We start from the raw sequence: 25708 nt of genomic DNA on the forward strand, positions 1-25708 counted from the left end.
AGGAAAGAACAGACGCTACACTCACTGTGTTAAAAAGCACAAGCTTGAAAGCACATCATAGAGGGAGGTGTCATATTCATAATACCTGTGCTGTTGTTGGTAGCGGTGGTTACACTGGTGGTGTTGTTCTCCTGGGTGAACATGTTAGCTAAAGGGCTGGTCTGAGGTTTCAGAGGTGGAGCCGGGGGAGCAGCCATGTTCTGTCAAAGGAACATTAATTGTAACATTAGCGTGTTGGCAGGTGTGTAGGTGTGAGGCCAGTACTGCTACTTAAATACAACAAAATGAATCTCTGTCACAACACCCAACTGGTGATAGTAGTAGCAGCTTCAAAAGCTAAACATGAACCTAAAACGCAAATTTACCAAGATTACACTTACAATAATTTAAGATCTGAATAAAAGCCATTTGAGCAAATGGCATTCATACATTCATCATCTTTACTAGAGTTAGTTAATAAAATATGATAAAATTTGAGTTGTTTTCAAATACTGAGGTATTTATATATCCACACTGCAAAGAATTTTCTTGCCATTAATACAAAACACATACAGCAAGGAGCTCTGATATCTAATCACGTTATCTACTCTGTTAGAGGAGTAATTATTATTATGTTTTCAGCACATATTGATCTTGAGACATTGTATTGTACCACACTGTGTACATAACAGAAGATGTACTATGAAACAAGGCAGCAACACATCATACATAAGAACATGTCTTTATTTCTGCCCTCATCCCTCCCATCATACCATGCTGCGCTGTGACGGAGAGGGAGAGGGCAGCGGTGTGATGGAGACTGGCGTCCGTAGTCCCTCAATCATCGTCAAGATGCTATCGGGCATGTTGATGGCATCGTTGCACTGGTCCTGCCAGCTGCTCAGCTTTGCCGTCAGCATGTCTCTAGCCTGTCCAGCAGGCATGGACATAAGAAAAGATATTAAAAGAAAAAAAAAGAGTAATCAGTAGAAGCAGTGCACACATTTTCATCACTATGGTAACATGATGCATCGTGGGTTTGGGCATAAATTGTTCTGGCTGATATTTAGATTTTTAAAACTGTTGAAAGTTTTCTCTGTAAGGTACACAGCAATATGATGGTTTTCAAGGTCATAACAGTTAAAAATTGTGGTGACACAATGGGACTGTCTATGTCATCATATGCATCATGAAGATAGCTTTTCACCAACATCACAGTCAGTCAAGTGTTTTGTCAAGGAAAAGCAAACTTTGCTGCTTGATTCATGTCTTGTACCTTGTCATGGAAGGAAGCGATCTGGTAGGAGAACAAACAGTGTTTGTCCACTAGGAAACAGAAGCGTCTCTTCTCCTCCAGCAGAGCCTCTTTACATCCGTCTGCGATAAACAACTGCATGTCCATCTGACGGCTCGTCAATGTTTCCAGGCACTGACAACATACACACATGCGCATACACAGGTGATTCACTTGACCATCATCCCAATACCTCACACATACATGCAAGTTCTGAGTCTATGCACAGGTACAAACGTAGATATAATTCCAGTTAATTTGAACGGATTAATGGTCTTTCATTTGCACTGTCTAACATACTACCATCTTGAATAGATCATCATGCTGTCTTATCTTCCTGTGCACATGGTTTGCAGTGATGGAAGCCCTTTCACTACAAACGACATACAAATCCAACAAGGGCAAACGATAAGAAAGGATCAGGGTTCCTTTCTGAATATCCTAATCTCTGTCTCGCAGGGGAACTGGTATTATTAGAGTTTACTGTATTGACAGATTGGGCTGCCATTAGTGTTAAGTGAAAGGACAGAGCAACAGGAGGAAGAGGGACAGGGCAGCAGTCACAGGGAGCGTCAGTCTTATCTACACTGACAGCCTGGGATTATCTGTATCCATGTGCATGTACATGAAAGTGACTACACACACTGAAATCACATAATTTGCAGCTATGATCTTTTTTTTTTTTTATCTAAAACTTCCCATCTTGAATCATCTTGAATATATTGGTTTATTTGATATTTCTTTTGTGAGCAAGAATAAAGTAAAGCTTCATACAGACTCAGTTCCACAGTTTTGTTACTAGACTAAATGAATATGAGTGAACTGAGCTCAGAAAAAAAGCTGTAACAATAAAGTATTGTATTAATGTAATAGTAATGTAGTACTAATGCAGGATTATTACCTGGCTCCTACAGTCCTGGTTTGAGTACTTGCTAACATTACCAGCATTTTTGTAGCAATAAAGAACATAGTTTTTTAAGTGAAACCAACTGTTCACACTTGTTACTTCTTCATAAAAGATTAGTCCACTATACAGTCAGAAGAAGAAGACGTTAACTTCTTTCAACATTGTCTTTGAAAGCCTCATGGGATATCCATTTTGTCGCCCTCATCGAACTGGCTGGAATTGGCACGCCTGTAACCGCTGTTAACACAATGGCACACACCCTCTCTATTCAGTTCTTATAACCGTACTCATCTGATAAAGCTTCAACTGCCTGAGGGCTTTATTTACCAGGACTCTCATCTACTGTGCCAGCTGTGTGTCCAAAAACATATTGCCCATGGAAATATGGAAGCCATCTTATAGTTACGTTTGTAGAGGGTTAATAAATTCAATCAAATTCATGTGGGGTGTCATGTCAGATCATTGAAATGCATAATTACCATTTAATTATTTAACTTGATATTTTTTTAATTGTTCTTTTGGGTGTAAAATGCCCAGAGTAAACATGCCCTCATAATTCATACAGAGAAAACAATATTGTTGAATTATCTCTATAAAACAGTCTGAGAGGATCAAAAATGACTCATAATATGATGATGATAATTTTCCATGAATTAGATGAAGGGGATTTTATTAACCTACCAAAGCAGCCATTTCTTTAATAAACATCTATTCTTTTGATATTCCAGTCTATGTGAAATCTGACATGGGCTAATTAATATTTTTCCTCAATAGTGAGCAGCATAAGAAACATAAACTGTGCACACCTGTGTGTGTATTTAGTGACAAATGCTAAGTTACTCTCTGCAGAGTGATATCATCCTTGTCCAAACATTGCCGTCTGTCTGCCAGATCAAATGAGCATCTGTCTCTCTGCCTGCCTGCCTGTGTAATGCCAGAGAAGTCCTCTCATGAACCCAGGCCTACCTTTGTGGCTACATGTCAACAAACAAGCAGATGCAAATTTCTCAAGCAAATATATACACGTACACAAAGGTTGCGTACATCCAAAAGCAGAAACTGAAATCTTCCTTGTTACTGTTTTTTTTTGCTCTCGCTTAATTTCTCTTTTCCTGCCCAAGTGTTTGCATTCGCCTGGGACATCCAATAATCTTACCCTGCTGCTATAAAGGCAGAAGCTTCACTGCAGCATTACCAACTCACAAATAATAAGTATCTATAAGAACACAATGTCGCCTAAGTCAGACTCCACTTTTGAAGAAATGTCGCACCATAGGTCACATACAACCTTAGCTGATTTTCATGTTAGTGAGAACAAATCAAAAGTGTACTCCTGCTTTGTCTTCCAGACTTTCAGAAAGCATTTCAAAGTGGGTGTTGTATATAATAAAAGACAGTGGTATTAACGATGAGATTTGATTGACTGTATGAATACCAATTATCAATTTGCAGTAAAAATTTGTTGAAAAATTATATTTTCTCAAAGACGCGGAGTAAGACGAGGGTGTGGTCTCAGCCCCAATTATTTCTACACTGCACTTATTTGTGCACTGCACAGATTATGGAAATATTTCATATTAAATCTATCAAAGTTTTAAGGTTTTATCATAAATGTAATCAATGTAATCAAAAATGCAAAAACCCTTTCTCGTGGAGAAGAAAGGGTGTGTGCAACACTATCCACTTAATGTGTAACATTGTGTTTCCAACATAACAACTGATTATCACTATGAACTAGATTTCCAAATTTGTATTCATCATTAGCATTCATTTAGTGAATTGAGATGTTCTACGGGATAATTATAATTTAATTACTGGCCTTGAAATTATTAACTGAATATATCACATGCATTCAAAGTACATCAATTCCTTTTATCTATTCTTCTGTTTTGTTTTGGCAAAAATTACTGTTGTATTTCATGCCAGAAAAGATAATTTGAATTGAATGGAATCAAGGGAGAGACAGAGAGTGAACACCTTTCCAGAACTGTGGAAGTGGGCGGCATGATTTCTTCTCACAAGTGGATGAGGAAAAAAAATTGGGGGAGAGTGAAATGCTATTTACACACACACACGCTCTTAATCACTTCTTAATCTACAACACTGCAGCGAGCCTGTTGCTATGGATAACCTGTTTATCTAAGAACTATAGGTAAGAGAGAGAGAGAGAGAGAGAGAGAGAGAGAGAGAGAGAGAGAGAGAGGGGTGGAAACAGACAGAAAAGAGAAAAAACACACTACCGTCTTTGACACACAACACCCTTGATACATATCTTAATCTTTGTTAATCTCTGTTAATCTTGATTACAGAGAGAAAAATTTGGGTTCACTTTTTTGGAGAGTCTTTTAATCAATTGTTTGACAGCTGTAGCAGCTCTCCCACCTCCTTTTTTTCCTTTTTGTTTTTAATCTCATCTCTACTTTCTGACAGATCGTTCTCTGGCTTTGAAGTCTCTTTGGTGTCTGGTGAATCATCTGCTGCTGTAAGATCCTGCCTCTAAGCCCTGACACCCTGTCTGTCTGTTTGCCGGCATATCTCTAGGTCTGTCGGGTATCTAAATCCTAAGACCTGGCCTTAAATCAGATAAGTGAGCACAGCAGCGAGCGAATTCTCCGACTCACGGCTCAGTGGGAAGTTGAGGGAGAAGAGAGGTGACAAGAAAAAAGGAAACAGAGGAAGGTGAAGGAGGTGGAGGTGAAGGTGAAGTGGGGATATAGGGAAAAGTGTCAAGAGTATAAAGGAAAGAGACAAAAAAGAAGGAAATACACAGAGTTGGAGGCAGGAGAGAAGAGGAAGGAAGTCTATCTATAATTGTGTTCAAGACTTGTACAAGACGTTAGTAAAAGATGCTTTAATTTCTTAGATCCTCAGCTGCTCCAACATGAATTCATATAATAATGTCATTTACACTAAAAAGCAAACATATCTAGGACAAATTCAAACTAAGTGTTTTTCATTATCATGTAATCTTCTATAATTTTATATAACTTGAGGTAGTGAATGAAAAACTATTTTTAGCCACCATTTCTGTTACTATTAAGTAAATTGTTGTGGGATATGATAAATCAAAGTCTCTATATATGATTAAAGCTGCAATGACCTTTATGAAATAATGGCAATGCACTTATTAATTAAAGTGTGTAAATCCTTTTTGGGTGCCTCCATCTACCTCACTTTTATGTGTTTTTGTGTCAATGCGGCCATTCCCTCTGCCAGGCCAGGGTAGGGTTGACCTTGCTGACAGAATACACAAAACCTTGAACATTCACAGACGCACACAAACACAAACACACACCCAGGTGAGCAGGCTGTCTGACTGGATCAATGGTGGGCAGGTTATGTAAGATCTCAGGCTGCTGTGCTCTCAGGGTCGCAGCTCTGAGATCAAACTCATCTGCAGCAGAGTCACTGTTAGGGTGTGGTGGCACCATGAAATACCAACTTAAACTGGCTGTAATGATTTAACATTCCACTGTGATTAATTGTGTAGACTTAGTTAAACCACCTGTAGAAACTATGTCCAAATCAGAGTTACCTTTTTTCCAAAACGGGCTGTGTATGATATAGACCAAAGGTTTGTTTTTTTTTGCCTCAGGCCTTGTGTAAATTTTAATATAGAGACAGGGTGCTACAAAACGGCAAAACAAACATGAAGTTCAAAACATAACAATGTAGTACTGCTAGGGGACCAGACACACATAACTAACCAAGCTTAGATATAAAACTAGAAAGGAATATTAAAACTGGCAGCTAAAGTTCAGCATTAAACAAGCTTGTCTCAGAGGTCCAAATGGATTAATACTTACTCTTTGGAGCTTGACATGAAAGCAAAGTGTTGCTATGAACGCAACTATTCACTTAAAGCATTCCTCACTGTTTGCTTGCTTGCTTGTCTATGCATGTGTGTGTCCATTTTTATTAGTGGCATGCTGGTGTAGGAAGGTGGTGCAAGAGAGGATTGCATGCAGGTGTATTCGAGGGAGGGGCAAAAGAAGCCAACAACAAACATAGATCACCAGACACCTCACACATTGTCCCCAACTACTGTTACACTGGCTTTGACATGGTGCGTCTCAGGTGACTGTGTAATCATGTCTATGCACATGTGAACACACCTGTGTGTGTGTTTGTGCGTGTGTCAAAGAAAAGAGCATCCATGTATGTGTCATGTGTCTGTAGGTGTTTCTACATCCATCTCACCTCGCTCTCCTTGTTCTCGTACTTGTTGGCATTCTTGCCTTGGCTCTTTCTCCTCAGCTTCTTCAGGTCTGATTGGGACCTCTCCAGAGAGTCCTGCTTCATCTTGTGCTCCATCTGATACCTCTTAAATGTGGCCTAAAGTGGAGGAAAGATACAGTGGGGAGAACAAGTATGGTAGGTGATCAAATACTTATGTCATGCAATAAAATGCAAATTAATTACTTAAAAATCATACAATGTGATTTTCTGGATTTTTGTTTTACATTCCGTCACGCACAGTTGAAGAGTACCTATGATAAAAATTACAGACTTCTACATGCTTTGAAAGTGGGCAAACCTGCAGAATCGGCAGTGTATCAAATACTTGTTCTCCCCACTGTACATGTGAGTGCTGGAACACCAGAACTGTGTCAGGTAGCAGAAATCAGGAGTGGATTTGTGTTTTTACAATGACTGATGATTCAATACTGACTTGCAATTTCAATGAAGAGTCAAATTCATTTTTCTGAAAAGTAATCTAATCCACATATATATGGGCACATGACATATTCACACTTTGTAGACAAACTCAATAATCACATTATCATGTTTGCCGTAAGGTTTTCTAAAACATGTTATCACTCATGTTATTTCATTTGCATTGATATGATATAATGTGTTGGTGTTAAATTGTCTTCATTTGCAAAAATGCAGATTTGAGAGTGGACTATAAAAATCTTATTGTGATTATGAGTTATAATAAAACATTAAAGTTTGTGTAAAATGATACATATTCCCAGCCATCTTTGTGCAGACATTTGCATTTGTAATGCATTGTAGATCCCAAGTCAAAACATCAATCTTCACTGATTCCTATTTGAATTTTCTTTTTAAACATGAATGGTGTAGCACTTTTACTGTTGCTGCTCGAAAATATATTTCTCTTGTTAGTTTTTTTTGTTGTGGTGCAGCAATAACTCCCATTATGACATAAATTAATTACCATAAATGCAGCATTGAATTGCTGCACAGGATTAGATAAAGGTTTTGAAAGTGTTTTGAGTGTAAATTAAACCCTCATGTCACTGACTGATCACAGTTTCCCATCCATGCTCATCCTGTTCATTATCGCAATTATCAATAATCAAAGGTTTTCGATTTGACATGTTGCTTACAGAGTTTATTTGTGCTTCCCATTCATTCTATGTAGCTAACTAATAAACATACAACATGTACTAGACAACAAAACAATGGTGAGAAAAAAAACTATAACAAAAGATACTTTTATATGGAAATGTGTGTTGTCATGAAGGAGGGGGTGGGGGTAGGGGGTGGGGTGTGGAGTACATGCACAAATGAACATGCACAGGCATGTGCGCTACCCTGCAAGCACACATACACATACACAGAAACAACTCACTGTCATGTATTTGACATCCATGTCAGTCTTTCTCTCCAGCTCGGTCACTATCTCCTTGTGGAACCTCTTAAACTTCAGGTGAGTAGGAGGGACGAGAGAGGAGAGGGAGAGAACACACAGTGGTGATTAGAAACTTGATGAGACAATGGAGCGCAACAGTTTGTCACAGGGAAAATACTGCAAGTCTCAAAGAGAGAAATGAAGAGTGATCATGTAGCGTGTATCACTACGTGTGTGCGGGGGTGACAGCCAAGTCCAAGGTTGCGCTTATGAATGAGTCAGAAACAAAGCGTGGGAATACCCACAGACTTTTCTCACTTTCTCCCTTTCTCTCCAGCTCTCTCATATTAGTGTGAGGGTGTCTCAGTCCTCCCATCAACAAGCCTTGTTGCAATGTGGCATCTGCACCCACATGGGGCAGAACAATGAACTGGTAGACCCCATTAACGAACGCACACAGATGACCATGGAGACCTTGCTGCGCACACAACGCACACCCTCGACAAAAAGTTTTCTTCTATTATTTTCTCTGACCTGAATTGATGCTGTGACTCACCAACTTGAGTCCATTAACAAGTCAACCCACCCACTGATGCTGTTAGCAACAATGTCTCAGAGGAGTGCCTTGCAACTTTTCTGCCCCAAAGTTCAACTTTAACAGGTTATTTTCAAAATCTGGCCTTATTTGTTTTCTCAAGCACAAAGCTTGTGCAAAATTTTAAGAAAAAAAATCTAAAGGCTACGATATGATAATCAAAATCCAAAAAGATAGTGGTATACTCAGAGGGTAAATCTCGAGATCTTGAGAGGCACTCAACAAACACATGCTGGTGCTCTTGCAGAGAGATAATTGAAATCTTGCAAAAGAGCAAACTTCAGGAATTGAATTTGGGCACAGTTAGAGGAAAAGGAGTACTAGTTACATGGCTTGTTCATGACCGTTAAAAAATGAAACACAGGTCTTCATTAGGGTTTCAAATGAGGAGATGATACCCTTTAATATGCTCATTTTGGGGTGTATCCTAATTGGGTAATAGCGACAACACTATTAATCGATTAATTAATTAGTAGATGGATAGAGAATAAATCAACAACAATCAGTAATCAAGTAGCTGCTTGTCCCTTTGAGTTTTTAACTAGAATAGGATACTCAGACCTTTCACTGAGCATTTGTCCCATCTTTCTCCGTTTTCACAGACTTAGCAATTCATCAATTCATTTAAAAAAAATAATCAATATATTAATTATTCATTAAAATAATCGTCATTGCATTAGCATGCTGTTAGCCTAAAATAGACTATTTTGTTTATGTACCAAATTGCAACAGCTCCAGCTGCTGTTTTTCTGGACATGTTGAGGCTTGCCCCCTGATCTCAGCAAGGAAACAAACTAACATGTGTTCCTACAACCCAAACCTGTTGTTTCCCTTCCTCTTCCAAACCCTTTGTATTTTGTTTGTAGCTGTAGCGAGAGAGTGAGCTACTGGCTGACTGTGTGTGTCACTAAATTGTGCTGTGGTGAACTGAGGCTTCACTGAGGCTTATACTGAGCAACAGGTTCAGAGAGTGAGAGCGTCTGAAATGCATTTGGGCGAGGCAACACCATTACAGAGCAATTATGTTACACAGGATATTCATATACACATGCAAAAACATACAGCACTCACATTTTCTTCCATCTCAAGATGAACCTTCCTGTGGACCTCTGAGATTTCCATCAGCACAACACCTGCCACACAGAGACAACAAGAGGAGGAGGAATAGAAACAATGTTCAGGTTAATGTCTGTTCAAACACAGGTCAGCGTAATCCAATTGTTGACCTTTTCCTTTCAGCCTCTGCTGAATAGCAAAGACGATGATATCTCAAGACATTGGGCAACACTGACAACAGTGTACAATGACAATGAGCACAATACTGTATAAACAAACATTTGAAAGAATGTATTGTTGCGAAATGATGAGTGTTATTTGCAACCGTGAAACCATCAAATGTTACTGGCTACAGATTATGTTACACAAATGTAGAAATTATGTTTCCTTCACTGAGATGGAAAAAAAAAAAAAAAATCATGTGCCTGGACCTGAAAAACTGGACCACCTACTGCTCAGCTAATCAAAAAGAGCTCAAATGGAAAGCAGCCACAAATTATAACCTTCTGTCTTTGCATGTTGGTCACATAGCAATCAAATTAGGATTATGGAGTACAATAATTATGTGGAAAATTATAATTAAATTTCCAATTGACCTGTCTGCTAAAGAACACAGCACTCTAGATAATCAAAGAACATATTCATGCTTGAATTCACAGTACTTCGGACATTTTACAGTGTACAGTGATTCTCATAAGAAAAAAACAAACAAACAAACAAACAAATAATATAAAATACAGAAACCAGCACCACACATTTTCATCATTATGATTCACTATACATCTAGCTACATGTTACAAAACATACAATTTAATCTACAGTATATTAATTTTTCTAAGATTACTAATTGAATAAAAGTGAGCTCATGCTTCGTGACTGTGCAGCTTTATGCAATACTAAGAGCAGTCACTCTGCTCTGAGCCAGATGGCCTTCAAGATGACTTGTGTCTGTTTCCAACATATTGTCTGTGTCCTGGACAGTGCTGTTCACAGATCGAAAAGGCTTCTGCATGTGTGTAGCTAAATGCCCGGTTTGGTCTTTTGACAAACACCCCTCAAATGACTTAGATATGGAGGAGAAAATTTGTGTGCGCACAAAATGTGAGTGGGCCAATGAATCTGATACCATGTCTTAGCACAGATGGGGAGTCAGTCTATTACAGGAAACAAAAGGGAAACAATAATGGAGAATCTGTAAAACTATAGCATCTTAAGTGTGGCTCCAAATTCAGATTTTTGAAAAGATGTTTATTGTGTTTTAAATCCTATAAAACAGCAAAGTATTTGGAAGACAGTCTTTGAGAGACATCCTTACAATACATTGCTATTCCAATTTCCAACTATAATTAGAATTATAGAGAGTGTATCTCCTCCATGTATGCAACAATACATAAGAAAAATTACTGATTAAAACTTTCTGTCTACCACTGGATCATGAAGCATCTCGGATATGAAAGCAGGATATACTGTATATTGTCAGAGTGGAAACTTGAGAATACATGTTATGACATTTTCCCGCAGAGAACTTTTCCCATGGGCATTTATTTTCCGTGTACAGTGAGTTTAGGTCATAACACAAAACATTCTTCAGTAGCCAACAAGTACAGCTGTACTGTACACAGGGCTGTTAATCTTGATATAACCTTGAGACTTTTTTAAACAGATTTTCCATGGTTCAGATACAATGGCAACTTCTTCAGAGCATTAGCACAGCTAATTCGTCTCTTGCACCTCTTAAATATTTGTTTGTTGAGGTTTGTATATGCTATGGACCGACAGTGCAACAAATAAACCCATGTGAAAAGGAGTCGTCTACACAATCCTCACAGAGGGGTTTTCTAAAGATTAATAAAAGCCAACAGCTGTACTTGTGCCTTGACAGTAATTCTCTGTTAAAATTCAATAAATCAACCCATCAATATTTAAAAGAGGTATAATTCCATCACTGGCAGTGAATCCAGTGGAAAAAACAACCCAGTTTTCTTTACTCAACAATCCTCTGACATGTACAAATTTAGTGCACAAATCCGTGACAGATGTTCAATAGGCTTCCAGTCTCACGCATCACTATTACCTGTACATTCATCAGTATGTAAACACTGCCCTTCCCTGCTCCACTTCCACACCCAGACTACTCCACCTTGCCTTATGGCATATTGGCTCTTTCACTCTGCACAGTTCAAACAGCTCAGCAGATAAACGTCCACAGATCATCCCAGTAAATCTGTCCTTGGACAGTGCAGGGGACACTCAACTGAGTGGGGAGCAAAGGCTGGGATAAGGTGGGGGATGGGTGGTGGGGGGTGGTGGGGTGGGTTGTGTGTGTGTGTTAGGGTGGTGTATAGCGAAGCAGAAAAAGGTACTGTAAGTGTTGAAGAGATGGGATGAAGCATGTGCTGGACAAAACAAGAGACAGAAATACCTGAGACAGAAAATAAGATACTGAGAAAAAAAATGGTAGAGGCATCTGAGAAAACACCAAGCACCACATTACACTGAAAGACACTGGGTTAAGTAAAGCAGGCATTGAAATGGCCAGGCTAACTACCTGAATGCCAGGACTGAATGCCTGATATATCTGACCTTGAAGTCCACTTCTGTTACAAAAAATATAACGTAATCTAAACAACAGCAGGTGTGGAATTGAGTCAAATACCTGACAGACTGGTTTATTTGTAGTTATGAGTCATCAATGCGTCACTAAATCTAAATAATGAAATCAATGCAAATGTGTCATGTGACTGTATCTTAGTTACAGTAATCCAGGAATACAAGACTCAACAGTCTTCTTCCTTCAGTTACAGTCATTTGTTTATTGTTGACACGATCCGTGCAAAATGTTGCCAGGCAACAGGTGTGCTCAATCGAGCAAGGTGTGAGGGCAAAAGTGTGTCATGATGTGAACAACACCAGAGGCAAAGCACCGCCATCAACTAACAAAACCAAACTGAGATAAAGCCACAGAATAAAGACAGGCTGCCTGTTTACCCAGGATGTAAATGGTCTGGAGTCATAGTCGGACACAGTGATCTCCGTGGAGCAGTTTTACATTTAACAATGTAACAACTATTACTCAACCACAAAAGGTAGCATCTGAAAATTCAGCAAGCTTGAGGGGAATGTAAAGCCATACACAAATGTGAAAATGCAAAAAGGTCCATCAAATCATCAGAAACTAGTTCACCTCAGACATGGAACTGACACTGTTAATGTGCCTTTTTGACACAGTTGAGTAACGGCTATGGTTAGACTTGTCCTTAGGGTTCTGTAGTCACTATACTATATATTTTAGCTTTTACATTTTAGTGTCAGTATGTGCTGTTTGAACAACATTTGATGATTTAAATCAGTTTGTCTTTTGCTCTGGTGAGAAGGCTTGTGCCAAGTGGTGAACAGAAGACACAAACTCATGCCTGTAACTTTTGACAGCCGACTTTAAATAATTTTTCAGTTATGCACTGCAGAACTAGTTTCTGTGGGAGAGACTGATGGTAATGACAAAATGATTATATGAAAACACAGATGATTGCCCAACACTACTGATGAGGTGTAAATCAAACATCAAACAAACACGTTGTGGTCTGCTACGTCATTCCATAGGAGAAAAAAAATGTGTTTTTCCTTTCCTGATCCATGTTGACAGATGGGTCATGCTCATCTGTGTGTTTTTGTGATTGAGGAATGGTATAGATTTTGCCTTGTCATTATAAATGCATTCTATGAACAATTATCACTTTATTGCACAAGATATAATATTAAAAAACATCATTAAGCTCAAATCATCTGACATGCGCTCTGTGGTGTTCATGGGGCAGAGATATTGTAAAACAGGTAAAAGGAACATAGAGGAAATAGCCTATAGTCTGAAAGTGAAATAAACAGTGTGCCTGCAAAAAATAGAAAGAAAAAAACAAAACAACCTTCCTCCTTTGAGCTGATTTTGAAAACAACATTTTGCTGGTAGCATGCAAAGCGGCCCACAGTTCCTCCACTGTTTTTGACTGTGGGCAAAATAATCTTGGCATCAGCGAGAGCCACCTGACACACCATGCAAACATGCTTGGATTATGTAAAGTCAGTCTGATGCCATTTGAAGGGGCCAGGACCATCAAAGGACAGCGTATGTGTGTGTCTGTGTTTGTGTGTGTGTCTATGAAGCATCTATAAAGCCCTTTCTGCTGTAAAAGGACAAAACTGGAAGAGATTAAATTCCCTGCAGACAACAAAATACTCACATGCTCACAGGCTGTTAAATACTTTTTGGCAACAATGTGCGGCTCTTATCAATGTTCCCTGAGAAAATCAACAACATATTTTAGTTGCCAGCATCAGTGACACTTAGTTTCACCTCAAACGCAGAAGATCTAAAGACTAAATACAGCAAGGTCTAAACTAGATGTGTCTCATCATGGTCCTTCTAAATTCTTGTTCCTTGTTTGACCAAAGAATGAAACAAGTCTGATATCTGAGTGCCTGAATGAAAGAACTGTTGACATTTGAACTCTGGAAGAGGAGGAGGAGGAGGAGGAAGAAGGAGACTAAAGGAATTAAAGGAAGGAGGTAGGAGGATGAGGTGCACCCGTCCTGCAGTGCCTCTCAAGAGTATCTGGTTTCTGGTTGGCTACGCTTTACTGAAGCTCAGGTTTCTGATGGGGCAGATCCACAACGTCCACGAGCAGGCGCAGAAGCAAGGTGCACAGACTTTAACATAGTCTTGAAATCCTGACAGCACCTAGTGTCACAAGTTGGACATCCTGACTCATTATAGGGATGTGCAGTACAGAATCCAGTTACTACGCATTTAGGTTTACGGACCTGGTTAGACTAGATGGCTGTTTGCAGTGTGTATTTAATCACCCCCTGCTCTACATAATCCCTCATAATGACTCAGACTAAACTGATCTGTCATGAGACCAGAGTGTCTCTCTCTGTCTCTATGTCTCTCTCCCATACAGGGATTAGTGAGGACTGGAGTGTATCCACAGGTCAGGGGTGAGTGTGACTCAGCCTGGACATCATGACTTCACTCTACATAAGTGTTTTGTAATGCTAATGGCATGTCTGTGTTATCCTAGGACTTATCTGTTCTACCCTTTTTTCATGGGTATTCATCTGTGCTTATTTTGAAAATTGAAACAGGTGCAACTGGGTAAAAATGCCATTTTTTATTACTTAGATGAACACTGATAAAAATCAGCAGTTTGTTTGTGTCCCTCCCCTAATTTCCTCTTCACTTCCTATAACAGGAAGCATACTTCTAGCTGTACTCTCCACAAGGACATGATTTACTGTATACTGCTCCGATTATTATCCTCTTACAGCAGCAACTTTTGGATGTATTTGGACGTACAATTATAACTCTGTAAAATAGACAGTTCGGTGTCATGACATGCCAGTTTGATTTTCAGTGTATCATCTGAATACTGAAATAATTTATAGCCCACCACTGCCAGACCAGAGTGTTTCTGCCATGTGATAATGTTTACACATATAATAATATGTCTGTCTAGAATTTGTGAAGATCACAAACTGTCTTAAAATAAAGTCACCATAAATACAATCACATCCACAACCTGTACACAATATTATCTGTTAAAGTGGTGAACAACACATAATCCATATTTTTGGTTGTTCATCACCATCTGTCCATATTCGACAAAGCTCGCTGTTTGTAGAGAAAGAGATGTGAATTTATACTTATAATATTTAGCAGACTAAAATCTTGAGTCTTGCCAATCTAATTCATTGTAGCTGACATGAACCCAAGCTGACCAGCCACAGTTCTACTTTATGGAGCAAATTACAAACTTTTGCAGCTGCCTTTCAATTCTGCAGGGGGGGGGGGGCTCTTCATTTTGGGGGTGGAGTATCACTTTAAGTGTGCCAGGAGACTGACACCTATACAACACCAGGTGGCACTTCCCATTGTGCTGCTGAATTTAATTAGCAGTTTTGCTGCGTATCAGCAGGGGAGTTGAGAGACGAACAGTGGTTAAATCAAAGTGTGCCACTAGTGACAACGAGTTAGGATGCCAGACATCTTTGGACTGCAAATGAGCTTCTGGGAACTGAAGCCTGGGGAGTTGGCTTGAAACAAACAGAGTCAAACAAACTCTTTTGTCACAATGTATTTCTAAGCTCACCACACACACACAGTAGTACATCCATCAAAAGCACCATGCTGGCATTTATCAAAGTATAACTGCCACTGTGTTCAAGCTGCAGTGCTCACAGAGTTGTATATCTCAATGACAACAAGATTTGACTGTACACACATTTACTTCCTCTTGCTTACCTTCTTTCATCAAAACCACATACAGCAGCCACAGCTGCACCAGTGAACAGCTGGAATTGGTTTCATATTTTAGTAAATCGAGTTCAAGGCTGTGCATGGCTTGTCCAGTGGATATCTGAGGATATTTGGAGGCTGAGGAGGTGGCCACATTTTTTGCAATCAGAGCTTTTAGGAAATGGACTTACTTTTCTTACGAGGCTGGGCTGGCAGAGTTTTAGACCAATCACTGGGGCTATTTATATTATCTTACTTAACTTGCATTTATTGCTATTTACTTCTTCGATCTTTTGCTTAAATAAATGTGCCATTTGTCAGACTTTCATTTCTATTGATTGTGAAGCACTGCTCAATGAAAAACAATGGTATCATTAATGTGGACTTCAGAAGCTCATTCATATAAAAGGGTAACTTGTTTGATGTACATCATGCAGTATTCAGTGAATACTGCTAAATTGCAGACATGGTCTAAAGAGCTCCTGGCAACAAATAACACATTCCTCTGAGACCCAAGTGAGATAAACAACTATTTCAGGAAAGCAGGAACCATCTCCACAGTCTGCAGATCTCCCATAGTTTATCCCAGAAGAGAGCCAGAGTACAGGGCAACATGGAAACTTACCTAATTCTCTGGAGACAGGAGACACTGCGGCATTCTCCCCAATCTTAGACATTGCATCAAAATACAACTTTCCCGCCAGGGTCATTGCTGGGAAAATGATAAAATGATCATTAATGTTTGTCAGAATTGTTTGGGAAAAATATAGGCTCCCTAACACCTGTTGAGGGCCACGTAACACCCAGAATATTCTTATAAAAAGGTACTAAGGTTTGACCTAGTACACCTGGACCCAAAACATAGCTCAGGTCTATTCAAACAAAACCTGAACAACAAAATACCCAACAAGTTTAATGAGCTTTGGCCATAAGATGTAAAAGTTTAAAAACACGATTGTTTTTGGCAATGGAGCGGACAACTGAGGAAAAAAGATCAGCCCCTTACCTCTAAGTTACTATGAACATTTATTGATTTAGTAAAAATGCTCACCAGCCACTGCTTTCTCATAGTTCTTGCCGAGGTTGACCAGGTTCCTCAATCCTGGGTTGAACTGATCCATCACACTCTGGGTGGGTGAAGACATAAGAAGTGAGACAGTTTGTTATAATTTCAATCAGGGTTTTTTGGTTTGGTTTGAAACACATGTGAGTTAAGAGGTGGGTGACGGTCCACCTGACTGAGTGACATCAGATGTGAGTGAGGTGTGGAGGAATGAAATACACACATTCATGTTAAACCCTGTTGACTACTTATTAACAGCAGCTAAGACCTGTGACCTTGCAGCACAAATTCACCATGCCGAATGCGATGCAAGCAGTCTTGAAACTGAAGATGAAAGACTGAATGACAGACTACTAAATAAAGAAAAAGAAAGAATTAGAATAAGTGCAAACATGAGAGGATGCAAAACCAGCTAGAAAATGAAGACAAAAGAAAAAAAGATATTTCATCATTGGAGGTTTTTGGATGAACAAATACCAGCATGAGTGGGCTCTTCATTCTTAACGCTCCTTGATCAATATCACAGAGTGGGACTATCATACATAATCATGTCCTAGGCTTAGCACTTATGTCTGTAATCATGGAAATTATTCTGCTATTCTTTCTCCATATTATGTCTGTCTTAGTGATGATTATGAGAGGATAGCCTCTTAATTTATAGATTCACAACCAAGCTCCAAATGCAGGAAATTAATAAAACTTCAGTCAACCACCTTAAGACAAACACTGACAAAGGTCTGTATCAGGAGTGGGTGGTTCCAAGACTGAACATGTAAGCTCCAGCTACTGTCACACTGACAACGGTATTCATAAAAAATGACACCTTGCATCTTCTAATTTCAGAATTAATGAAATATGTAAACAGTCAAATCATTCACAACACAGAGATCTTTGTGCAACAAACAAAATACTACCCTTATTTTCTGCTCCACTCATGTAAACATACAGTACTCTGAGAGCATTGGCCTACTGTTGATTGTAGCTGCAAACCAGTGGAGTTTGCTGTATAGTCTTACCACACAGCACACACAGCCAGCTAAATTATTAAACCTGAGTCCAGGAGTCTTTTTCCTGCGTTTCATCACACCAAGGAGCTGTGGGAGCTGTCCCAGGAGGAGCCCAGCAGATAACAACTATTCAAAAAGACTGACTGCTTCTGAGAAAAAGCATTAAGTCTTTTAGTTCCCACTCCGGCCTCTTTGTACACTCACCTTTTCTGACCCACCTGTGGAGTGCAGTATACAGAGTGTGATAACTTTTGGTGGGATTAAGTGAATGTGGTGGTTCACTTTCAATTAAGTAATCTATTTCATAAGTTAGAATCACTTTTAAAAAGCACCCACTTATCTTCAGTAAATAAGTTAAAGTTAATTACTGGATGGCACAGATGCCAGAGTACACCTCAGAGCAGTTCAATTGATGCTGATCAACCAGGGACGCACTTCAATGAGGAAATGGCACTCCTAGGGTGGGGCTATTTTCTTCAAAACCAGTGATCCAAACTCATTTAACAGTCATTTAGTGGCTTTCAGAAAGCCTTTAAACACCAAGTAAACTGCTCTTAACTGTAACACACTGTTGCCTGTCTGTACTCTGGATATTATACTGATGCAGAGGTAAATGAACAGGTCAGTCTACATAACTCAGCCAGTGGACCCTCAAAAAACACAAGACCCTGCTCGTTTGTTAGAAAAATAACTTCTTTATATTATTGACAAATATTTAAAATACATGCTACATTATCTTAACTCATATTAGCCTGTATGTTCTGATTCCAGGTTGAGTTTACCCGTCACTCCATCTATGCCTGTTTTATTAGGCTGATTAAAAACACCTGCAAAACGTTAAGCCGGTGACAGTGGTCACTATTTGACAGTGAAAAGTTCAAGTACAGCGGTTGTAACAGTTTCAATAGTGGACACATAGATGTACAGAGGTATTTTTTCTCGTGTCGTGGTCGCACCTGTTGTATTCCCACCCACCTTATATGTACTTTCAGTGAGCTTGTTCACCTCCTCCGCGCTCCTCGACATGTTTAACTTAGATTCCGTACGACGACCGACGAAGAAAAAAAATACAAAAAACTAAAACTACACCAACGCCAAACAAAAAAAGTAACCAAACCTACGGACACATGAAATTCCTCATAGCCAGCAGGAGACGCAAGACGCACACATACGAACAACAACAAAAAAAGAGAAAACAGAGAGAGAAAAAAATGAGAAAAGTAAACCCAGTGGAGGAGAGTCCAGCTGTCTGTAGTTGCTGCTGTTCTGCGTGTGAGCTCAAAAAAAAGCTGAGCTGTCAAACTTGTTGTAGGTGGTTAGTTCACCGGAGGGGAGGAGGCCTGTGGAGGTAAGCGAAGATGGACAGGTGTCAAGCGCACAGAATAAAGAATAAACCACCTCTTCCGGTTAAATATATACTTTCAAATTAAACCTTCAGACTACTTCAGTCGAAGGCTGTCACATCCTTTTGATCTGCTCAATGGAATTTCAGTGAAAAGCATAAAGTTGATCTGATTTAGTCCTGTTTAGCCCTGGTTTTAGAAATAAATCTTCTGTAAACATTTCACTGCTAATATCAGTATGGTTTTACACTTTGAATAAATGACAAATGACACATACTTGAGCTGCGTTTTGTATCAGTTTTTATTTCCAGCTATTTCCCAACCCTGTATGTTTGTTTTACAGCTGGGTTTCAATTCAATTCAATGTCTGAAGCCGAAGTCATACTCAAAATCGTGTTTCTGTTTCACGCTTTTATTTTGAAGGGCTTGTTCCAGTACGGTTCTGGTTTTTTCCAGGTGACTTTACGCTTGCTGCAGGCAGGTAGAAAAGGCGGACAATAGACTAAATACTGGAGACGGGCGCTCCCTGGAGGCAACTAATCCATAACACAATGAAAACACACATCGCATCATCAACTGTGCACGGCTTCGTGTGTTGTTGAAACTAATAAAACAGTGTTTAGTGGAGTAAACCATGAAAATATCAGATAATGTAAAGTTGTAACTCTGTGATTAGTCTTGTCTACTGTGGATGTGATGCTGTAATATTAATTAATAAGGGTTGTTCATTCCTTGTTTTTATAACTTGAAAATAAAAACACAAATTCCATAAATTTAAAGCTGCTCTCACCATTATTGACAACATCTTGTATTAGTAGGCTACATAATCTCACTTGTATGAGGCAGTGATAAAATGGGATATTTCAAGGACGAAATGCCTGATGCTGATTTTTTTTATCAACCAGAAGAGGCAGCTCCCCTGACTCTTGATGTCCTAAATAAGCGTCAGCTATCCATTGTTTTGATTATACAGCCTTTTTCATTTTCTCTAACCAACAGCATGTAGAACCATTATATCTGACATGAAAAGTGACATCTGGATGAGAGGAAGTTTCATGATTTACCACTAGATGTCCCTCATGGTTAGCTGATTTGCTCTCAAGCCGAGAGAAGCTTCATAACAAAAACTCAACATATGCATTCATATGCATGACATATTTATAAATGTAAATCCGCAGTATGCTTTGCTGTTTTTTTCATGTTTGAATGTTCATGGTTTTTTTGGAGAGGGGTTGAATATTTCTTTTTATATTTCTAGGATAAGCTCAGCTGACATAATCAATACCAATACATCAGCTCACATAAGCTCTGCCCCTTTTGTGGTAAATTTGGACATCTTGGCGACAAATCAAACAAAGCAGTGGCAAATATCATGAGTATCAATTGTGAGAGCAAATATGCCGATTCTTTGCTTTGTAAATGTCATTTGATGTTAAAACTTTGGAGAGCTCCCTGCAGCCATGGTGAGCTACAAAATGAGCTGAATGTAAAATGAGATTGTGCCCTGAGGCTCTGAACACATACCAATGCTTTCAACCCTCAAAATGCTGTAAGGTGACACATACAATGTAATTAGTTTCCAAAGCCACCATGTGAGAGGTACTCTCTCCTTCCCTCTCTTTCTGTTATCTCCTGCATCCTGGCTGTCCCGGCAACTTCCCTCCGAATTGTGTTCCTGGAGGCTGAAATCAATACCGAAGAAATATGAGAAATATGAATAAAGCAACATGAGGGTCAATTATAACACATCACTCAGATTTCTGAAGGGCTCAAAAGCAACTTTTTTGCTTTTACTAACAGATGCGCAGTGATAATATATTTCTAAGGCAATTTCTATTCCAGGAAATGCACACATAAAGCTCACTATATTTCAATATCCCTCTCACTTCATCTGAAATTGTGTAGATGAGACGACCAATCATGAAGCCTGTCAAATAATATTAAAAGAATGATGTTATGAGCACAAGCTGGGGGCCAAGGGGAGAGAGAGAAAAGAAAAATCAGACATGATGAAGCACAAAATAAAAGCACTGTATGTACTGTACAGTATGTTACTATATTACCTTGAGGAACACAATTTATGTCAAATGGTATAGTCTTGCATTACTGCTTCATTACTGTTAAAACACTGAGAGCAAAACATTTCATCCACAAAATCAGCCCAAGTTCTGCTAGTCCTGGACTCTCTGCCAGTCTTGTCCAAGCTACTGTTGACCTCTCATTCATTGTCTCGCTTGTGCATGTCCTCTCAAGGACAGCTCCCCATCCATTGTGATGGAATAGCTAAGTGCACCAAGGCATTCAAACGACAGCTTGCTAATGCTGTGCTAGCAAGGCCACCTACTTTTCAGCCATGCCATATTTTTTCCCAGCAGTGCTTCACATAAGCAGTGCATAGACAATGGAGATGGCTTAAAAATTAGCTTTTCGCCCTTGAAGTTACATGACTTCATCATTTACAAGCTAGCAAGTTTAATCAGCAGTTAACATGTGAAAGAACGATGTGCAACCATGTTGACTATGACCCTCATTATCGGAAACTCTTTATCTCAATTCTTTTATTTTGTTATTGACGTCATTCATACTGTTCTTAAAATAGAGCAAGGATGAAATAAATTCAAGGAAGATGAAGATACAGAACTCCTCATTAAACGCATCCATTTTGACCAACACCAGAGGACAGAGTGTAAGAACATTATTATTTTCTGACTGAGCTACAATGCTGGTGCTCATTACTTTCACCAAGCAAGATCACAAATCTAGCCCTAATGTAATGGGCAAACTGAGGACCTGAAGACAAACAACTAATTCTCTTATACCCCATTGTGTTGAAGTAACAGCTTGATCAGAAGTGCAACAGACTCCTGTTGTGTGAAGCTGCGGTTCAATAAAACAACTGTAAGACAGAGAGTGAATAGCACAGTGCATTTAGCAGAAAATCAGCATATATTGGAGAGCTTAAGTGAAACAGTGGCTGCAAAACATCCATTACATGCTCAGCAGTTTTCTCCAATGTCACAGTGTTCATGGTAGAACTCACAAGCAGGCACCAGGCACTGAGCTTTGACAGTCTCATGGTGATGGATACAGAAACTGGATTTTAGCAGCTTTTTGGTTGCATTGCACTGCGCCAAATTATCCCAAGAAACCTTTTCCAAGTTGAGGCAGACATGAATCTCAGTCTAAAACTTGAATAGATGATGTGCTGGTGCCTGGAGGGGGCTGGAAGTACTTAAGTTTTAATTGGAAAAATTCATGTCACACGGACACAGATTTTTAAATGGACAGATTTAATAAGGTCAAAATTACTTCACTCCAAATCTAAACTTTGTTTTTGTTTTTTAACAGTAAAGTAAAATATAATGACCCCAGCAATAAGGACAGATATTTACACAAAAAAGGTATATAACAGAAGAGATTCAATATTACAAAATCACTTTAAACTTTCTCAAGGCTAAAGATCTAACATAGTTCCATCAGGTCCATCAGGTTTATCCTCTTCTTGGAGAATGAATCCCACTTGCTCCAATCATAAACAAAGTCAGTTAAATCCATCAGCCAGTTCTCCATACTGAAATTATTTGGATTGTGTTGTTTCCAGTTTGTTTAAATAAGCTGTAAGGTTTGATTGGATAGCCAGTGGTATAATATTATATATAGAATTTTTGGTTGCTCAATGGCCATTTTCACACCTACTATACAAGATTTGATATCCATATTAAACAGATCTTACGAGTTTTCCTTGAATATCCAACCAAAGCTGCGTAACAAGAGGACAGCACAACAAATGCAGCCTCTACTTCACAACCATGCCAACACAGTTTGGATAATGTATGGTCAATCTTCAATGTGCAGGGCGTGAGTGTATTATCTTTATTTGTATCTTTGTTTATAAAGGCCTGCACACAGACAAAATGCCTATTTTATCATTCCTCAGTGGTAGAAGCATATTTCTAAACTCATTCTTATTCTAAAGTGAAAAGAACAAAGGTCTGATTTCTATTCTCATGAGGAGAAACTGCTGCTTCACTAAACAGCTGAGTCATCTGTTCAGGTATTCTGCAACACTATACTGAGAAAGGCAGGGGCTGATTTGATGTACGGCAGAGCAAAGAAGTAACAGCAACATTCTTGTAACAGCCGTAAATCACATGCATACTTTTTGCCATTTTATTTTCCACCAATTTTTCCTCTAACAACCCTTTTTAAATTTGAGTTATTTAATAACTAATCTTCCTCGGGACCAGCAGCCAGGTCTGTGTTGACTTTGTGCATGGGTAAAATAAAGCAGGAACGCATTTAAGTCACTGGACTTCTAACGAGTTCACTGTATCTGACAATGAGGACTCATGCAAACACTCACCATCTCATACACACACACACACACACACACACACACACACACACACACACACACACACACACTCAAGTAAGCATGCCTGGGCACCCAAGGGTACACAGCCGCAAGTGTTGGTTGGCTCCTGATGATATTGCGGTCAACAGTGTGTGAAAATTTAATAACAGAGTTGATGTCAGGCGCCATATCTCACTGGATCAGTCGTGGTGGGTAAAACGGAAGTCTCCTGCCATGTATGAGTTCTGCATGCTTCACTAACACCACAAAACATTTAAAAACAGTAAACACAGCAGCCATGATCCCTGTATCAACAATTATGGGGTTAGATATTATGCTTTTTTTTTTTTTTTTTGATTTTTCCAAGAGGAATATGAACAAATATGAGTTTTATCCGCTTTTGAGCCTGAACAGGAAATCTGGATGCTGTGTGTTTGTTTATATGACTAAAATCTGTAAATGTCATGGAGGAAAGGCACGAGGGATGAATAATATCAGACAAGGTGGCAGAAAACAGGCCGTCTTTGTGCCAGACCCTCTTTTGAATGTGCCAGACCCCTTTTTAGTCCGGACACATTTATCGCCTTTTCTTGACCTCTCTGGTTATTCAGTGTAATTCTGAAAGTGCCACAGATCACAGGTGAACTTCTTTCCCCAGGAAAGGACACACATGGAGAAAGCAGATGGAGAAATGTGCCTGACTTAAATGCTCAGCACAGCTGCCTGGAGCCCCGTGCAGTGGTGCAGTTTCCCATTTTAAAGTCACAAACAGCTACTATTTTGAAACTCACCTCCATGCCTGCTGGCAGCGCACATTAACGTGAACATTGATCCCATAATCATTGTGTTTGTGCTTGAACTCCTCGTGGAATCCAGACATTTTTGATCACACTAAACATCTCAGAGCTGCAAAAGCTCGTAATGCGGCACTGAGACATCTCGCCCACGAATCTTGTCTGAATGAGACAAGAGCTGTCATTTTTAGCTACAAAGCCCTGCGCTCGGGGACCTTGATTCAGTGTGTTTGAAGGCTCCTCATACACAAACGCACGCACACACATGCACTAATTGCTGTCTCTGTCATCACGATGCCTTCCCTAAATACTCAAGGTTTGTATCTGGGTTAATTACACCTTCCTAATCCCTCTGAATCTACAGCACAGTTCAAATCGGCCCTATGACAGACAAGAGAAGCTTTGCACTGTGCGTAATATTACCAGCCTGCCATTTAATGTGATGCATTTTTTCCATCTGCAAATGCATTACATAGGGCATAGGCGGCAAATTGAACAGCTCATGCTCGTGTTAATGATTTATACAGGAACATGACACATTTTCCACTCCATGATTCCAACTCTTGAATTTATATCGTTTAGCGCATTCAGCTGGTATCAGGGTCCCTGAGGACATCTGTCGAGCAGAGATGAGCTACCTGCATGTCCTACTGAGGAGTAACTCGGGCTGCTGCCACCACGCAAGAAACCACAGCCAAGAAGTGTCTAACTAATTCATAGTTCAGCGGCATCATCGTCCTGACAGAATAAAGAATGATTAGGCATTTTGTACACAGGAGGTAAAGGATGCTTAAAGGTGTATTTGTGTGCGTGCCTGAGCATTTTTCTGTAGCTGATTAAACATGGATGTGTAACTCACCCTTGAGTGGGTACATATTTACACAGGCTTTGAAAAGCTCCTCAAAGGGCACTGGTTAGAGCTGTGGAAGGCAGTGTATAATAATGCAATGTCCTCCAGTCCTTTGAGCACCGTACTGGCTATAATCTATAAATCCCACAAGAGCATATGAGGGTTGTCACAGAGACATGACGGTTTCTGAAACAAATTTTATTTAATAGAATATGCTAAATAACACCTCTTAGGCAAGAGATGCACAATTAAACTTTAAATACAGCCAGCAGCCAGTTAGCTTGGCTTGGCATAAAGACTGTAAACAAGGGGAAACAGTTAGCCAGGCTCTGTCTGATGGTAGTATAATCTGCCTACTAACATGAGATATCATGTTTGTCTAATGAGCACAAAAACTGAAGTGTAGAAATGACAACGTGCTGTTTCATAGAGGGTTATCTTTGGAGCTATTTCTTGGCCCTGAGCAGTCTTCGGGCAACAAGCTAAAAATTCTGGGATGTTACTGCTCCCAGCCAAGATACTGTCAAAAACCTAACACCTGTAAATTTTACCCATTTTAACATTTTGTTTTTGAATGG

At 39.4% G+C, this 25708-nt stretch overlaps 1 protein-coding gene across 6 annotated transcripts in view; it reads right to left on the reverse strand.

The window, feature by feature from the left end:
* LOC111227017 (brain-specific angiogenesis inhibitor 1-associated protein 2-like protein 1) overlaps window positions 1–19116 on the reverse strand; it is a 30455-nt gene extending 11339 nt beyond the window's left edge. For 2 of the 6 annotated variants that reach the window (XM_022752366.1, XM_022752370.1), the window contains exons 1-9: window positions 18765–19116; window positions 16771–16846; window positions 16345–16431; window positions 9446–9507; window positions 7780–7851; window positions 6381–6515; window positions 1256–1408; window positions 753–908; window positions 86–200 (exon numbers count right to left, since the gene is read on the reverse strand). In XM_022752366.1, the coding sequence (XP_022608087.1) occupies window positions 86–200; window positions 753–908; window positions 1256–1408; window positions 6381–6515; window positions 7780–7851; window positions 9446–9507; window positions 16345–16431; window positions 16771–16846; window positions 18765–18815 (907 nt within the window). In that variant the 5' untranslated portion in view covers window positions 18816–19116. Of the gene's footprint in view, window positions 1–85; window positions 201–752; window positions 909–1255; window positions 1409–6380; window positions 6516–7779; window positions 7852–9436; window positions 9508–16344; window positions 16432–16770; window positions 16847–18764 lie in introns of all 6 variants that reach the window. The other 4 variants (XM_022752365.1, XM_022752367.1, XM_022752369.1 and 1 more) reach the window with 3 other exon arrangements.
* Window positions 19117–25708: the final 6592 nt, after the last annotated feature.

This window comes from Seriola dumerili, unplaced genomic scaffold, assembly GCF_002260705.1.
Source record: "Seriola dumerili isolate Sdu_G_001 unplaced genomic scaffold, Sdu_1.0 BDQW01000169.1, whole genome shotgun sequence".
Lineage (NCBI taxonomy): Eukaryota > Metazoa > Chordata > Actinopteri > Carangiformes > Carangidae > Seriola > Seriola dumerili.